At 37.0% G+C, this 16,050-nt stretch overlaps 1 protein-coding gene across 3 annotated transcripts in view; it reads right to left on the bottom strand.

The window, feature by feature from the left end:
• Window positions 1-1,426: 1,426 nt before the first annotated feature.
• The window catches only part of FEZ2 (fasciculation and elongation protein zeta 2), a 28,279-nt gene continuing 13,655 nt past the window's right edge, over window positions 1,427-16,050 (bottom strand). For 2 of the 3 annotated variants that reach the window (XM_068156160.1, XM_068156171.1), the window contains 3 exons: window positions 10,773-10,848; window positions 8,568-8,633; window positions 1,427-3,446 (listed from right to left, as the gene is read on the bottom strand). In XM_068156160.1, coding sequence (XP_068012261.1) covers window positions 3,430-3,446; window positions 8,568-8,633; window positions 10,773-10,848 — 159 coding nt within the window. In that variant the 3' untranslated portion in view covers window positions 1,427-3,429. Of the gene's footprint in view, window positions 3,447-3,883; window positions 3,913-8,567; window positions 8,634-10,772; window positions 10,849-16,050 lie in introns of all 3 variants that reach the window. The other variant, XM_068156165.1, reaches the window with a different exon arrangement.

The raw sequence follows: 16,050 nt of genomic DNA, 5'->3' as shown, positions 1-16,050 counted from the left end.
AGCAGTCTGCATATTTTTCCAATTTGTCTAAAGGACAATGAAATACAATTTCTTCAACATTTATAACTGGACACTGCTCAGCTAATCAAGAGAACTATTGTTCATCAGTACATTCAAACAAAAACACAGGAGGACCTGAGCTGGGTCCTGATTAAGAGTATGAGCAAGGGAGGAAGAAACTTAACTTCACCAGCTAAGACAAAGCACTAAATAATGTAAACATTCCTTCTAATTCTTCAGTGATAAGAAACTCTTTGCAAGGAAGGTTCTAGTACTTCTCCATCATTAGATGAGATGTTTAAAACCCTCCTAACATGCACTGCTGCCTGCAAGATACAGACATCTTGAAAAGAAAATGTATTATCTTTGTGTTATAATAGGTAGATACCTTGTATGGCAGTTTCTTTTTAGGATTAAAAAGAACACTGCTGTGCCCCTGAGAAAAGCAGAACACTAGATTCACCAATGTGATCCAAGATTCCTTTTGTTCTGAGATTCAATTTTTTTAATGGATGACATTTTAAAATAGTTTCTGGAGTGATTTTATATCCAACAATAATTATGAGGCTCATGAGAAGTTTTAAAAATTAAGATTGGTATCTGAATCAGAAAACAGTTTCAAGCACAGATTCTACTAGTGCTACAATACTGCCCTGTCACCCAAAAGAAAGATCATAGAATGGCCTGAGTTGGAAAGGACTGCCAAAGGTCATCTAGTCCAATGCCCTCTGCAGTAAGCAGGGGCATCCTCAACTAGATCAGGTTGCCCAGAGCCCTGTCAAGCCTCACCTTGAGTATCTCCAAAGGTGGGGCCCCAACCACCTCTCTGGGCAACCTGTTTCAGTGTTCCACTACCCTCATGGCAGAGAACTTGTTCCTAACATCCAATCTAAATCTTCTCTAGTTAGAAGCCATAGTCTGTCACTACAGGCTTTTGCAAACAGTTTCTCTCCCTCCTTCTTGTAGGCCTCTTTTAGGTAGTGGGGTTTCCCTGAAGCCTTCTCTTCTCCAGGCTGAAAAATACCAGCTCCCTCAGCCTGTCTTTGTAGCAGAGGTGCTCCAACCCCCTGATCATTTTCATGGCCCTCTGGACCTGCTCCATCAGGTCCATGTCCTTCCTCCATTGAGGGCTCCAGGCCTGGATGCAGTACTCACATTGACTTCAAATTTTATGATATTAAGGCGATTTTGCTTCCAGGACTGTTCATATTAAAATTAAGGGAATGGATTTTGATAAAAATGCATTTTCCCCAAATCTATTCTAGGGCATTTGTCAGCAACTGTTCCTGAGGGGCTGTTTACAGCTACCTCATGCTAAAATGAAAAATCCTAACAAAATCAAACTCCCTGAAAATTCAAAGTTCAGTTATTTGCCTGGAAAAACAATGTATAATAGAAAATAAGAAGTACATAGAACTCACAGAAAGGCAGATTTAGATGGTTCTTTTTATTCAAACATTTTGAGACACAAGGTTTTTATGTACATATATAGGTATATATATACAACACTTGCCACCTTTGGCAGCTGTTGATTAACGCCAGGGTCCTACATACAGGATGAACAGGTACTTTTCATAATGAAACCCTGTTTAGTCTCATGAGAGGCATGACACACCCAAACAGAGGTTTAGCTCACTAAACCTGTTTCTGGTCTTTAGTGTTAGTAATAAAACCTGAAAGAAAACCTACTAGTATTTTGTTTTGTATTTTGATTTGTTTGTGGTTTGGGCTTTTTGTGTGTGGTTTGTTTTTCATTCTATCTTGTCACCTCAAGCCTCAAAAGTAGACTGAAACATCTCTGGATACATCTCATTTGGCAACATGGTGTGTTCTACATAATGTGCATCTATCTCAGAAAAATTAAGTAAAGCAGAGTCATCCCTCTCTGCCCATTTCCAGGTATCAAAAGGTCAGCACAAAGCACTTCCATAGAAACACCATGCCATATGAGTTTATAACACGTAAGCTAAAGAAATAAATGGCAGCTTTCTTGTTAAAGAAACTACAAATGAAATAGAAAAAAAGCTACCAAAAAAGCCTTCTTTGCATATGACACTTATACAGAGGATTTATTTATTCCTGAGCAGGCTGGCAAGTATCCAGTGGTAGTCAAACAAGGGAGAGGGAAGCAGAAAGAAATTCAAGCTGAAAGCTTTACCAACAGAAAAAGGCACAAACCACAAAAATATTGAGGCTTTAAGGGGGAGAAAATGACAATAATAAAATTGAGTATTAAAGAAGTAACACAAGGTGTTCAGGAGCAAATTTCTCTTCAACAAAATGAGCAAAGACCTTAAATGGAAAACCCTATTTGAAGACATCTATTTAGAACCTTATCTTTCACTATCTTCATATATACAGCATAAAAATCCAGGAGCAGAATCAACAGGAATTCAAACTGGAAAATGGATCTTTTAACTTTTATTAGTACTCCTTCTATTTCAATCTGATCTTTAAGACTGGCAGAACTGTGACAAGTATTTAATGTTAAGATTATGGTATATGTTTCTTCTACAGGGCTTGTAAAACGTTCTCATCTGTTTCAATGCAGATACATCATTACAGGGGAGACAGTAGATAGAATTTACAAGAGAGATTTGTAGCAAAATTCAGAGATACACCACAAATGTCTCAATGCAATACTAACTTAGAACCCAGGTGCAAGTTTTTCAAACTGTACACATATGTTAAAAAAGATAGAGCTTTTTAAAATGTTTATATATTGAAGCATTTTTAATAAGATCACTTACTATAAACAGGAAGATTATAGCAGCAATATGGAAGAATATCTAAGCCATGTGAACATTAATAATTAAAATGTTTGTTAAATAATGAGGATAGGTCACACACCAATTACTTATGCCAAAACACCAAAGAATCTGGATTTGTTCATTGTATGAACAATACTGTTGGACAGTTCAATCAAAATTGCCTTTTTTTCAAAGAAGCGTGGAATGCTAACTTCCACCAACAGATTTGGATTGATTCGTGGAGAACTCATTTGAATCCTTTAGTCCAAGCCTGACTACAACTCATTTTTGGATCTCTGCTATAGGAACTAAGGATGCTTTTAAATATGTATTCCTTAAAACTAGACTTATTTTATTTACACTATTCAAAGTTTACTTTTCCTTCCAACAAAGTAGGCAGGAGGATTTACTACATGCTATACAATGTAAAAATAGACTTTAAAAAGCCAGAACAACGTGAGTAAAACTGTACAATGTTTGTTCCCTGCTCCAGTTCATTGCACTATTAAGTTAAAATGCTTGCGTTGTCATGCCCAGAAGACTTATTGTAGGATTAGAAAATCCACACAGACACAGAAGAGGTAAAAGCATACTGGTTTAGGTATAGTGCCAAATGAAAAATACTACGAGTCATATCCATGGAAAACTTCTCGTCAAGGGAAGGAGCACGATTAATTCTTCATGTAGGACAGAGAACTGCAAAAGAACCACAAATACATCTTGATAAAAACCAGTGAAGTCAGTCTACATAAAAATCTATTGTATATACTAAAATACTTAAATGTTGAATTCTATCCTATTAGTAACACGGCAAAATCTAGAAATCAATTGAAAGCAGCAATTAAGACATCATCCTCTTCTCAAAAGATAATTAAGTGACACAACCCACTATCTTTAACTAATGTTATGCAGAAATGAGTTAACTTAAGGTCATGTCTTAAACAGTGCTTTTTGAGGTGTTATTAGAAAGCAGAATATTAAATAAAAGGTGATGCATGCAGTTTAAAAATAGTTTGAATATATGCACTGACAATTTGAGACTCTACTTTCTAATTATAGTGCATGTGCTAGTGAGACGATAAGACATGTCCTTCACATGTTTCTCATTCCTGTTTCACATGTAAGACACAAACCTCGGAGCAATCCAGCTTTCAAACCAATGCTAGCACAACACAAAAGCAAATAAAGAAGTCAGGTGTAACAAACAAAAGTTCCAAAGGCAAGAAAATAAATGCTCTTCTTATTTGAAATATTTGCATAATTTAAAAATAGAACAGAGTTTAAGCTTTTGCTTTATTAAAATAAATAAAATCAAACCCCAATATCTTAAGCCTTTGCTAGAAGTTCGAAAGATCAGATATGAAATAGCAAAGCAAGCTGAAAGATGGAAAATTGTTCTGCTTTCATGACATCTACATTTAGAAAAAAGCTGAAATACTAGATGTATTTTACCCATTTGACTCAATAGTAACATATATTATCTTAGCCCAGCTTCAGTCCAAAATCATGCTTTCTAAGATCAAGAATCTCAGTGTTGGCTTGATGTTTCTTTCCCTGTCAGTAAACCTGTTCCCACCCTCTTCCAAATCTCAGCTTCTACTTCATCACCCCTAGTGATAAAATGTAACATCAAGATATTAAAAATACAGTCAGACACATTTAAGCATGATTGCAAAAGCTTACAGACGTCATGTTACCACCTATTTTCATTCTAAACCTGTAAAACATATTATGAATCATATGCCAGTGGGAGAAGAACTATAATTTACTTCCAAAGCAAATCTCTTTGTCGCTTCCGTAATTACTAACTTCAGGATGAAAACGTTCACTGAAAAGTAAAAAGAAACAAAACCTCGCAAAAGGAGAAAAACTCCCTTGAAAATAATTTAGGTTGTATCAAGATTAGCACAAACAAGAAGTTAAAATGCTTCCCTGAACAAGACTCGACATAGAATATGTAAATATTCTGTCTCTGGGATACTTTCCTCTGAGGAACTACTCCCTATGGAAAAGAGTGGAGAGCTAACTCTTCACTGCAAAGAGGGAATTAAGCATCAGGACGAAATTATGGTAAAAAAGCAAACACCAGAAATTATTTCAAAACTAATAATCATATTCAGAAATGTGTTTGCAGGATTTACTATTTTTCTAACACAAAGTGGGCAAAGTTGCATTAGCTTTTTTCACTTCTTTTTCATACTGGATTTCCACATCCCATGTTCTGAGGATTTCTACCTCCAGTGTTTCAGAAGTATTAGCCGGTTATGAAAATGCACAAGAATGATCCATAGTAACATAGAAGGTCAATAGCAGATACAGTTGCAGAACTCTCCTTCAAATTCCAGTCCTGTTCTCCAGCTCTTGCCTAACCTGTCTTGCCAAAACAAGGTTTACTCAATTGTTATGTGAAGTTATCAACTGTTACACAGCACAGATGGAGAGAGTCTGTGTGCGTGTCATCTGACATGATCCAGATTTAGTCTTCCACAAATTTCAGAATCATTTTGGCATTCAGTTCAAGATGGCAATGCTTCTGCAAAACACTATGAAAGTCAGAAAAAAAGAACAAAAAATAAAAAGACTCCCAGAAAAACACCCTCAAATTAGTTTGACCCTTTGGTTTTATCAGAGCATCAGCAAATTTGGCAAGATTTCTTCTAAAATCAACACTTACTGCTCAATGGTATGGATCCATTAAATTTACCAGATGAACAGGGTTCTTTTATTTGCCCTTTGACATTATGCCAACAACACTATGACAATGGGTAGAATCACTTTTTCCATTACTTTTTTTTTTTCTTCCTTCAGCTCTTGCTTCTTTCAACAGCAACCAATGATATGTGGGCAATTTTATTACTAAATCCACGGATATCCATTAACACCCACAGAAGAGTGCATGTTCTATTTTTTTCTTAATTATCATGGAATAAAATAACAGTGCTGATTAAAAAATAAAAAAATTCCTTAAGGATTTATTGTAAGATTATTTTTTTTCTTTGTTCTGTAAAATAGAATAGCAAAGTAGAAAGAAGGCTTAACTTGTTCTGACAAATGCCACACTGAGTTTTCCATAGAGCTGCACATATCCCATCATCACGTATAATTTATCGCATCATGTCCAGTTCTGGGCCCCTCAGTTTAGAAAAGATGGTGATTTGCTCTAACACGTCCAGAGAAGGGCAACAAAGCTGGTGAGGGGTTTGGAGCACAAGCTCTATGAGGAGAGGCTGAGGGAGCTCCGGGGGCTTAGCCTGGAGAAGAGGAGGCTCAGGGAAGACCTTATTACTGTCTACAACTACCTGAAGGGAGGTTGTAGACAGGCGGGGGCTGGTCTGTTCTCCCAGGCAACCAGCACCAGAACAAGAGGACACAGTCTCACACTGTGCCAGGGGAGGTTTAGGCTAGATGTTAGGAAGAAGTTCTTCATAGAAAGGGTGATTGCCCATTGGAATGGGCTGCCTGGGAGGTGGTGGAGTCACCATCACTGGAGTTGCTTGTGAAGAGACTGGATGGGGCACTTGGTGCCATGGTTTAGTTGATTAGATAGTGTTGGATGATAGGTTGGACTTGATGATCTCAAAGCTCTCTTCCAAACTGGTTAATTCTATTCGTTCTAGCCTGTATTTTTATTGTAAGGCTGAGGAAAAAATCATCGCCAAAGGACTAAGAATGTAAAAAATTTTAATAGAACAAAATATCTTTGCTCATATAATCTGCACATTTCCTAACTTCATTTCTTGATCAAAGCTTAATAAAAATAAATAACATTTGTTCAGTTTAAGACAATGACTGGATCATAGTGTAAGCAAATGTAAAACCAATACAGTTATCACTATACCATAAGGATGATTATCACTTGGTACAGAACTTTTTATGCTCCTGCTTCTTTTGGAATAGAAATTCAAATTCCTAAATCCTTATGACAATTTTCACTGTGTCAAGACATTTTTAGTCTTTTCAGTGAAGAGAGCAGACTCTTCAAAAAGTAGGTCACTCCTTTTATTTTGAAATTCAAGGAGTAAGTTAGAATTTCAGGTCCGAGAGCTGAGCTGAAAGGTACTTTAAGTGCATGTGTAGAATTGCCTAGGTCCCTTTTACAAAGTTTAGAATGTAATTTACAGACAACAGATACGTGGCTGGGAGTATTTTGTGCCACACATGAAACCTTACTGAGGCTTCACACCATTAAAAATGGCAGAAAGAGAAACAGATTACAACTTCAGAAGCAATTGGACGACTGTCTGCTCTACAGGATAAATCTACATTAGAATGTTGCACTGTCGGTCAAGCTATACATTTAACATCGCAATATGAAGCTTAATTACAGCTACACTGAAAGGAAGAGTAGAATTCTGCTCTCACTAACTTGCATGACTGATTGCCATTGTGAAAACAGACCCACAGATTGAGAAAGGCTTAGTTCTGTTCAGTAATGAAGTGATAGCTGAGTGGAAATAACCTCTTCCTTTCAGTAGGAGTGATATGAGCAGCTACTCCCATCATTTGTGTTTTACAATTTAAAGGTAACAGTGCTTGTATATGATGACCTGTTTGATCCAGCACCCTCAAGGTAAGTATGATGCTTTTATATTTGTTGCACCCAGTCTAGCATCCCTGATGCCAGGACTATGCAGAAGCTGAGGTTGGAGGGAACCTCCGCATCAAGTTTCCTAGATCATCCTGTCACGACCAGCTAATGTACTTTTACAAGCCTTCTCTGCAGCAGAATTCTCCATTTCCATTGGTAGTCAGTTTATTCTCAGTATCCTAGTAACCTGAAAGCTTTTCTGGATAGCTATGCCTAAAAACAAGAGCAGCCACTGTAGAGAGCACTATGCAATCAAATTGCTTCTAGATGTATTATGATGAAAAGAAAATAACTTTCATTATTGACAATAGTTCAACCTTGAGTCAAAGATTCACAAAACTAAAGTTTAGTGGCATCATTAAGAACACCTTAAGTCTAAACGCCTCTCAGCTTATAAACAAGTATATCTGTCTAATTTAAGAAGGATTTTCAGAACGTGTAAGGAAACAATGGAGAAGTAAGAAGAAAAACATTTCAAAGTAATTTGGCAACCAGGAAGCTACCTGGGACTTCTTAAAGCTAAAGCAATCAGTGACTTTCAATGCCTGATATTCTATTAATGTAATCAAAGTACAAGACTGGAAAATAAATGACTCATACACAAACCTTTGAAATAAAAGGTAAGGAAGGTGTAACAAGTAAATATAAAATAAATTAATTCTTACTACTGATCAGAAGTTCATCTAGCAAACACATTACTACCTCAAGCAGCTGTAATTCAGTTTCTGAAAAACCTGTATAAGTTTTAACTACACCCATTTAACTTTGGAAGCTAGACTTCTGTGCTCCTGATGATATCCTTCAGCTATATGAATATACACCAGATACTCTGCTATATTATACTATCACAAAATAAACACATTTTATTTATGAACTATATTAGCCATTGGAATGGGCTGCCCAGGGAGATGGTGGAGTCACCATCCCTGGAGGTGTTCAGAAAGGGATTGGACGTGGCACTTGAAGCCACGGTTTAGCAGTCATGAGGTGTTGGGTGACAGGTTGGACTTGATGATCTTTAAGGTCTTTTCCAACCTTATTGATTCTATGATTCTATATGCTCAGAAACATCAGATGAAATAGAAGAACTGTGTTTGATAGAAGGGCAGTATAATTCATGAATGCTGTAGGATCACTCTTTAAAAATATATTTTGTATGTCAATGAAGTTAATTTAGAAAACCAACCAACCACAAACCAACCAACCACCCTGCTAAGAAACATACTCACCTTTTAAAATATAGTCTGTTAACAAGCTTGGCACTTTCTCACTGTCTTCTTTCATGGCATGGAGGACTAAAGCATGGAAAAAAAAGAGAAAGGAAAAAAAAAATCACATAAATTTAAGACAACACTCTCAAAAGAAATACCAAGAAACTGCTTGAACTACTCATACAGATATTAATATCTGATTAGTAAGAAAACTCTTAAATGGAATATGAGAAGATTACAATGAGACACATCCTATCTTCACCTTTCACTTGCATTATTCTCGCTAAACTCCATGGTAGATGCAAGAGACCCATTCTATGTGGTTAATTATTACAGTAAAACACCACCTGTCATAGGAACAATAAAAGCACCTCTTCCCTATTTAAAAAAATCAAAATAAGAAAATCTCTAAAAGTAAGTCACCACATGCAGAATTAAAATGTCCTAAGAACTACTAGAGGGTTGGGAATCTTAGGCAAAAAAAGCATACTCCGCTACTTAATTTATTTCCTGGATCTTAATCTTAAATCATGGAATAACAGAGAAACACATCTGTGAGTGACCTGATGAAAACCTTGGTGGTTGTTTTTCCTCTGAAATTGTGAAAATTAGTAGCCATAGTTTGGAAAAAAAAAAAAAAAAAAAAAAAAGTGATTTGGCATTACCTTGGAATAATACCAAAATGCCACTTTGCAACCAAATAAAAGTTGTTGATTCTTGCATATTTCTGGAGAAAGAGAAATATTTAGACTAGCTCAGCTTGACACAAATAAGCTTAACTGATACTCCATAAAAAAACCCAACAGTGATCCTTTATGAAGTGCCCTGGACATGACTAAAAGAATAAAAATTACAGAATTTATACTAAACAGTAGTATTTAATAAACTTCAAATTCTTCATATGATACTCTGAACTTTAAATATGCCAAATGTTTTATTTGAATTTTTGTGTTGAAGAAATTAGTGCTCATAACCACAGAATAAAAAACAGCTTTGAAAGAAAAAAATGACTAAGCAACCCTGACCACCTGCTTTACTGTCTGCCTTAACAGCAGCAGTGAGAGCAAGTCAGAAATCTGCAACTGAGTCACAGGATCAAGTCTCAACCAGCCCACAGCAAGCAACACAAAATGTTTTCAGGAGGCTTTCACCTCTCCCTGCTTAATATTGAATTTTGGAGCACATTTAATTATGGCAAGAGGATAAAATTCATCTGCAGAGGTAAGTATAAAATGAAAAATCCATTTGTCACAAAGTAAGTATGAACTACCAGCTAAGGGTGACTGTAGAAAAAATAAAGGGAATTTAATTCCTGATTAAACATTTCATTTACTCCAGAATTTGTGCAGTATTTAACAAGCAATGAGCTTTTTACCACCCCTCGGCCACCTGTGGAATCAGACCTGTGCTGCTGGAAAGCACCTTAAGACATAGTTAGATCCAAAGATCTGATGACACACATTGACGCACTTGACTTTCTATTTTTAAATCGTTCCTACTAACTCTGGATGTAGATTCTCCCAATTCCCAGAAATGCTTTGCTGTATTTAACCACCCTAACTGTTACAAAAATACAACCTTTTCCTACAAACTAAAATGAATAAATAATAAATAAATAAAATAACCCAGAGGACTTAGGATGTATAAGTAATTTTAAGGATCTAGCCTAAAAAGATGTGAATAAAGGGAAATTCAAAGCACTGTCAAAACTCTTTGGTTTATACTAATTATTAAAATTTAGTAATAAAACATGAGCTATCTGAAGAGAAACAGGCTATTTTAAAGCCAATCATGTGCAAACTCTCTTAAGTTTCCCAACATTCATTGCAATTTTTGAAACTAACTACAGTAATCTCGATAAAGCACAGTGAGCTTAAACATAGGGGAATATTGGGTACACTTGGAGAGTATTGCAAAATTCCTTGACATGCAGCATTTTCCATAAGGCCCACTTGCTTAAATAGTGTGTACAACACTTGCTTTCTGACACATGCAAGTTTCTAGCCTTTAGGATTTCAAAAAACAGCTGGAAAACAAACATACTTGTCTTCTGAACCTTTATGGTCAATACTAACAAAAATGAATGGTTAAAAATCATGCAATTTCACAGATAGGCTATAGGGTAAGGGGGAAGCGATAACTCTACGGATTCATCGGCATTGAGTAACCACACTTGGAAATACAAAGGAGAAAGGATTTAGTGTGGGAACTTCATATGCTCACTTTTGGTTAATGTTTGAAGATCTTCAACAGATGGGGGTCCATTTTTCCGCTCATAAGGAATAACAGTTGTTAGGTACTGTAAAATGAAAAATAGAGTTACTTGACAGTTACTTACAAACAGCAAAAAGTATAGCAACTGAAATTGCTAGCCACAAATAAAAGCTTTTCAAAAGTTTGCATTTCAGAAGAGACATTAAAGTACTACCTTTCCTGTCCAAAAGCTTTTATTACAGGAACCAACTATGTTTTTTTTTTCCAAACTATTTGACTATTTAGCCTTTAGAAGTCATGCTGCTAAACACTAAAAGAAAGGTATCTTAATAATCGGAGCCATTTACAGCAAAAAGTTTATCTGTTAGCTTTCTTCTTCGGAGCCTATGCATACCAATAGCAAAAATCTTTCCTTTTCTCCCTCTAGAAGTCAAGCAGAAGTTCTTAATGTACTATCACATAAAAGCTGGAAGAACAACTTTTCCACCATCTCCCCTCAAACAATGTTCTAAGTCAAGATGAGAAAGCAGTTCTTTCCAGGAAGCACAGGTGTGTGTGGAAACCCAGGTAAACACTGGAAAATTGGTAACAGTGAGCTTTTTAAAGGATTCCAGAGCACAACTGATATAGGTTGTAGAAAGTGCATTAAGTAAGAGCTAGAGGTTTGAGGTGTTTAACTTGGTATATGCTGTGTTTGAATAATCTTAGAACAACTGCAGGATTTTCTCAGTGAATTCCTCTCACTGAGGATGTGAAACATTCCAAGGATTTTGACAGAACAAAGAGATTTGCCCAGTCTCAGCTCCAAATGTGATCTGTGGTCCCCTGTGCAAAGAAAATTAGGGCGCTCCACAGGTGAAAATGAAAATAGACAACTTTCACTTACTGACCCTTTCGACGCTTCCAATCAAATGAACAAAGCAACCCTAATTAAGCCCAGGACCCCATCATTCTGATTTTTATTTACATTCTCAGTTTTAATAGTCAGTGTGCTAATACTGATTTAAAGCAATACTGGTTTTGTTCTATTTACCTTTACTGAAATATTTAATTCTTTTTGAGCTTTAAAAAAAAGGTGGTGGTGGGGTGAGGAATTTTCTTAAATCTTTCAGGATTTTAATAACTGCAGTCCAACAAAGATTTATTTTTAAATTATTGAAGCAACCCTGTTGCTCTTTTATTCAATCCATTTTGACAGTATCTTACTTTGTAGTCTATATGAATGCATATTCTTAAAGAGGTCAGCACTTCATAAACACTGAAATGGCTGAAATTTTCCTGAATGAAAAAGCTTTAATTGTGAAGAATTTAGTAAGAACTTTCTTCTGGGTTAACAGCTACAAGGCAGCAGGGAAAGCAACTCTCTATCTCTCATTCAGCTTGAGAGGTATGTGGCTCTCCATGTAACAATCAGAAAACATTATGCACAAGGTCTCCTGTCCTAGTAGAAGAACTTCAGCAAGAATCAAGTGTAACTCTAACTGGTGAAGAGGTTCACCCTGCAGAGGTAGATTTAGTGTTGCTAGAATTAGCTGTAACTATTGCCGTGTTTAGAGTGGGATCATTCACCTCATGTTCAACCATGTCCACTGCCTAAAATCCAGAGATTCAGCTGTGTCATTTACAAGAACCTATTGTAAGGATGTACTGACACCAAGACCTTACACAAGCACCAGGTACTTTTCTCTCTCCCTTTTCCTTCTTGCATTTTCTCACATCCACTTAGCAGAGTGGAGGAATGTATGCAACACTTCTTTGGAAGCGGTCAGTTTTCAGTTTCTTTTCTAGCAGATGCAACCAAGGATTATCATTACAGGACTGCAGTCTCACTAAAAATTACCAGAATCAATAGCTAGACATAAGACTGTTAAATCTGCAAATGTCAGAGCTGAAAGTAGATCTACTAACTCAGAAGTCAGATCTGTCTGTGATTTCCAGCCTTCTGAACTATGTGGCATTCTACCCTTTACCTAGATAATTGCTAAGCCTTATTTCACTGGACTAAATACCAGCATTACCTCTTTTCTTCTTCCAATTTTCCTCTCTAATAGCAACAAATAAACAACCAAACATCAAAATTAATTTATTTCTTTCTTAGTTTCCTGAAACCACAGAATCACAAAATCACCATGTTTTTCTCATCAATACTTTGCTGCTGTAATGTCGCTATAAAAACTCATTCTCTGAATTGCTATCTGCAGAAAAACATTACTAAAGTGTAGCCTAATCAACATGACCAAGTGCTGAGTCTATAGTGATCTCTGAATTTTTAAAGCCAATTCAGCAATATAATAAGCAGCAATTACCACTGAAACTTGCACCTATAAAAAGTGTTCAATATGCCTAAAAATGAAAATGAAGATGACTATCTTGAATCATCTTCTGGAAATACGATCACAGAAAGAGCTACCAACTCTGGCCTGTATTAGGAATAGTGTGGCCAGCAGGAGCAGGGAAGTCATTGTGCCCCTGTACTCTGCATTGGTTGGGCCGCACCTTGAGTACTGTGTCCAGTTCTGGGCCCCTCAGTTTAAGAAGGACATTGAGACACTTGAACACGTCCAGAGAAGGGCAACTAGGCTCATGAGAGGTCTTGAGCGCAAGCCCTATGAGGAGAGGCTGAGGGAGCTGGGATTGTTTAGCCTGGAAAAGAGGAGGCTCAGGGGAGACCTCATTGCTCTCTACAACTACCTGAAGGGTGGTTGTAGTGTGACCGTTTGAGGCTGTGCCCTTAAGAAAGGGAATATGGTGGACGGAAGTTGGTAAAGGGAAGGAATAGTCTAAACTAATTTCATTGGTGAAGTGGGAGGAAGCACCTTCTGAGCTGGGACTATACTGGGTTTTTCCAGCACCTTATCTTCAGTCTTGCTTCCGCCTCTTCTTCGTGCAGCAGCTCTGTCTTGTGCTGGGCTTTCTGCCAAGGCCTCGGCCTTGAAGTCCAGATACCAGGCCTGTATTAACTCCTTTCCAATTAACACAAACTGCTTCTAACTTTTTTTCCTCTCTTTTCTTTCTCTTTCTATCCCATTCTGGGGAAAGGGGGGGAGAGAGGGGAGAGCGGAGGTGGGGAAACCCCTCTCTGCCGAGGGGGGATCACTCTCATTTCTGTGTTACTCTGTTGTATATCTTTGTATATATTGTAGATATTGTAAATTTGTAAATATTCCCCTGCATACCTTACATTGCTTTGTAAATATAGCTCCACTGCTTTGCTAATTCAGCTTGTGAGTTTTTTTTTCCTTTCCCTTCAATTTTTTTTCCCTTTTACCTTACAAGGGGGAAGGGAGGAGGCTTCTCGGCCTTACCCTTCCAAACCCACCACATGTAGACAGGAAGGGGTTGGTCTCTTCTCCCAGGCAACCAGCACCAGAACAAGGGGACACAGTCTCAAGTTGCGCCAGGGGAAGTTTAGGCTCGAGGTGAGAAGGCTCTTCACCGAGAGAGTAATTTGTCATTGGAATGGGCTGCCCAGGGAGGTGGTGGAGTCGCCGTCCCTGGAGGTGTTCAGGAGGTGACTGGACGTGCACTTGGTGCCATGGTCTAGTCATGTGGTCTATGGTGACAGGCTGGACTCGATGATCCTTGAGGTCTCTTCCAATCTTAGTGATACTGTGATATCATTTCAATGGCTTTTATGCCATTGGTGACTTTCTTTTCTTCCAGCTGCAATGTCAGATGGGAACAGGGAGTCCCCACTGGAAGTTTCTCTTTAAATGTTCAAAAATTTTAAGTAATTCTCATTTTGTCTCAAACACATGCAAATAAAAGGACTACAATTTAAAAAAGGAAAGTATCCACTACTGCTACTGAGAAAATGGTAAAAGTAGTAAATACCATTAAAGACTGAAGAGAGTTCTGAAATAACTGCACAAACTTGTCATAAACTTTATGTTGTGACTTTGTATATAAACTTCTGACTTCTCAGGTACACAAAAAAAAAAATAAATTGTCTGTCCTTCTGTTTTTTTTTATTTTTTTCAGTACAAACCTATATCACTAACTCTTTCCTGGTAGCAGAAAACTCCTGTTTATGATGACAACAGACCTCTAAAACCACTTGAATATTCTGAAAGCAGCACTAAGCAACTGAGCATGTGATACTTTCTTTGCTTCGCAACTTGCTGCCATGAGATGGTACCACTAACATTTTAAAAACAGGGTAGGGGTTTAGCAATGTGACAAAACAACCAACCAACCAACTCTCCAAATAAAAGAGAAATGACACAGAAGTCGTGGATTTCTAGGACTAAATGAGAAAACAGATGGTATCTTCTTTCTCTTTCTTCCCTATTTTTCATTTTAAGTTCTTGTTATTCCTATGATTTGCTTTAGGACACAGGAAGAGACAAAACCCAAACAAATCCATAACCCTGCTAACAAGGATACAGTGCAAGATAAATTGGGGAAAAGTACGATCAACATGAGTAATAACATTAGTGAAGTAACTAAAAAAGTAAACTGGAGTTATCCTATCTGTGTTTTTGTTAATACAAGATTACACTATCTCTAGAAAGTAAGGAGGCAAAGAAGAGAAGGTGCATTTGTACAGTAACACACAACTAAAAGAAAGGTAAGAGAGATGGCATAGCTACATGTTCACTTTATGAAAATACACAATATTAAAAACAGTTAAAGAAACAGGTTAACACCCATCATTTATTACTAAAAGATAGCAAAGAAAAACAACACAGCGTGGTTATTTCTTTACCTGTACTGAGAAAATATAGAGTGATACAAACTCCGTTAGGTAAGGTCTATATACATGTTCAAGATCCCCAAAGTTGGGGACAAATAGCTGGATCTATGTATTCATGAACTCACATATGTACACCTTACTTGGAAAAGGCTGTAAGTACATCACTTCTAACTTCACGATTCAGGAATGACTTGAGAGGAGCTTACAGTCAAAAGCTTAAGCAGCCATGATTTCTAATCTACCAGGCAGTTCATGCACTCCTAAGAGGACTTCTCACTAGAGGGGAAAAAAACAAACAAAACCTTCCCACATACTCCTAATACACTCTTCTGATACAACTGCACAAGCTGTAATGGGTGGGTAAGCATTATTTAATGTGAAATACCAGTATTTCACCTACATTCAGAGCGCATTAAAACACACACACTACAGATCTGAAACAAACAACTAAGTATTACTTTGAAATAAAAAATAAAAATCTTGCCATTTCAGTATATGTGAAACCTACAATGATACTTACTGAAACTGGGACTCAGTGCTGTGTATTTCAACATTTAAGCAGTCAATGAAAAGACACAAAGTTCACTAGAA

The sequence above is a fragment of the Melanerpes formicivorus genome, unplaced genomic scaffold, assembly GCF_026170545.1.
Source record: "Melanerpes formicivorus ecotype bairdi unplaced genomic scaffold, bMelFor1.0.p_v2 SCAF_2, whole genome shotgun sequence".
NCBI lineage: Eukaryota > Metazoa > Chordata > Aves > Piciformes > Picidae > Melanerpes > Melanerpes formicivorus.
This window is presented reverse-complemented; position numbering and strand designations above follow the sequence as displayed.